We start from the raw sequence: 2,552 nt of genomic DNA on the forward strand, positions 1-2,552 counted from the left end.
AGTGGGCACTAGCTGTTAATTGATTATTATCTTTTTTTTTTGGTCTCAATCTTTTCTATGTATCAGGCTCTGGGGAAGACTGTACTTTATAATCTCTTGATGCCCTGGTCTTATCCCCAGACCTAGTAAATCATCTTATCTGGCAGCAGCATTTTAAAAATCTCCCCCAGATTATTGTAATGTCCAGCTGAGGTTGAGAACCACTGCTCTAGGCTGGTGTTTCAAGGTTGCGTGAGTCCAGTGATTCTCAATCTTTAGAATCCCCAGGAGGATTTGTTAAAACACACATAGCTGGGCTGTACTCCGAGAGTTTCTGATTCTGTAGGTCTGGGGTGGAGCTTCTGTAACTGGCATTTCTGAAAAATTCCTGGTGATGGTGATGCTGTTGGTCTTTGAACCACTGCTCTAGGGAAACAGTTCTCAAAGTGTGATCTGCACACCAACTGCATGTGGAATATATGGAAAGTTTAAGCATAAAGGCGGTCCTCCCTATCCAAACTCTCTTATGTAAATTTTATCTATTAGAACTCCAGTAAGGAATAAGTATGGAGATCTTTTTTTGCCCTCTGCACTATGTTTTTCTCTCTGAAATTCAGGAACTAAATAAATTTAGCTTATATACTATCCCTCATTGTCCAAACTTACCACTGGCATTCTCGCTATCAAAGCTCAGGATTCAGGTATATGTGATCATTCTACAGATTTCTGGGCTCCACCAGAGTTGTACCAAATTACATTATTTGAAATTAGATCTGGGGTTCTACATTTCAACAGTCTTTTAAGATCATTCTTAGAAGCATGGCTGTTGGAGAACCACACTTCTATGCTCTAAACAAGAATCATGAAGTTCTTTTGAATTCCAGTAATTAAAAACATAACTCTAGTGTCATATACTTATGAGGCTTACCTGCAAAGCACTTTAGACCAATAAAGTAATGTAGTCTGGGATCTTATAGTATTTAGGATTATAATCTTGATCTTAAGATAGAAGTAAAATCCTATTTTTGGAAAAAGACAACCAAAATTTCTCCTACCCGATCATATTCACAAACATGAGTGAAACCAGTCTTCTTTGGAGGAAACTGCTCAGGAAAATTAAAGACAAAATTAATTAAGATGAAAAACTATTTATAGATACTAGAAGTCCGATAGAAAATTCACATGGTTTGCATGCTGTTTCTAATTAGTAGGTGAAGCCCAAAGAAGACTTTACTTTTCTAACCATCTTCATGAGTGCACTCTTGACCTCTTTGTTCCTCAGGCTGTAGACCAGGGGGTTCAGCATGGGGATGATCATGGTGTAGAACACGGATGCTATTTTGTCTGTGTCCATGGAATGACTAGAACTTGGCTGCAAGTACATGAAGATGATTGTCCCATAGAAAATGGAGACTGTGGTTAGGTGGGATGTACAAGTAGAGAAAGCCTTCTTCCGTCCCTCAGCTGAGTTCATCCTCAGGATAGCAATAAAAATGAACACATAAGAGTTCAAGATAACCAGGAGAGTGAAAAAGACATTGAACGCTGCCAGTGCGAAGAGCACCATCTCATTTATGTTGATATCAGAACAAGAGAGAGCCAGCAGTGGGGGAATGTCACAGAAGAAGTGATTCACGACATCGGAACGACAGAAGAAGAGGTGAAAAGTGAAAGCAACGTGTATGGAAGATTCCAAGAGTCCACAGATGTAGGGGCCAGTGATAAGTATGGCACACACAGTAGTCGTCATAGTGGTGGTGTAATGAAGGGGTTTACACACTGCTACGTGGCGGTCAAAGGCCATTGAGGCCAAGAGGAAACTTTCAATAGTGGCAAAGGCTGCAAAGAAGAACATTTGGGCAGCGCATGCATTGTAGGATATGATCTTATCTCCTGTGAGAAACCCTACCATTACCTTGGGAGTGACAGCTGAGGGATAAACACAATCCACCAGGGAGAGATTACTAAGAAAAAAGTACATGGGAGTGTGGAGTCGAGAGTCCAACAGAATCAATATGATTATCCCCAGGTTCCCAAGCAGAGTCGTAAGGTAGATGAGAGAGAAAATGATGAAGAGTGGGATCTGTAACTCTTGGACATCTGTTAACCCCACAAGAGTGAATTCAGTCACCTCTGAAATGTTCTCCATTAAAGCCATGTGGGTATCATCATGAGAGGCACCTATGACAAGATGAACAAACACAAGATAATGCTATATGATGGTTATCATGGGAACTGAAGTGTGAACAGTCTTTTGCTCACATATTGTCAGCTTCCTGTCAAGGTCAGAAGCCCATGTGCAAGAAGTTGGACAGAATAGTGATTGGGTCCATGGGACAAGGAGGTTGAGTGGGGTCGTTTACCTAAAAGTGGAATGGAAGGACACTGGAATGTCCCTGCTAATTGTGGCTCCCATATGATGACTTGGGGACATATTTTAGCTTGCTCATTATATAGTATACTCTACTACCTTAAATCACAGAGGACTCTTCTTTTTCTCATTTCATATCTTTATAGTGCCTACAAAATTATTTCAGAAAACATTATAAAATTGTCAAAAATTGTTTTGCTTG

General features: G+C 40.3%; 1 protein-coding gene across 1 annotated transcript; it reads right to left on the bottom strand.

Moving 5' to 3' along the window:
- Positions 1 to 1,183: 1,183 nt before the first annotated feature.
- On the bottom strand, positions 1,184 to 2,128 carry LOC102892894 (olfactory receptor 5B12). Its single transcript, XM_006906024.2, has one exon. It carries the CDS (start codon positions 2,126 to 2,128, stop codon positions 1,184 to 1,186), a length of 945 nt encoding a protein of 314 aa, XP_006906086.2.
- Positions 2,129 to 2,552: the final 424 nt, after the last annotated feature.

The sequence above is a fragment of the Pteropus alecto genome, unplaced genomic scaffold (assembly GCF_000325575.1).
Source record: "Pteropus alecto unplaced genomic scaffold, ASM32557v1 scaffold91, whole genome shotgun sequence".
Lineage (NCBI taxonomy): Eukaryota > Metazoa > Chordata > Mammalia > Chiroptera > Pteropodidae > Pteropus > Pteropus alecto.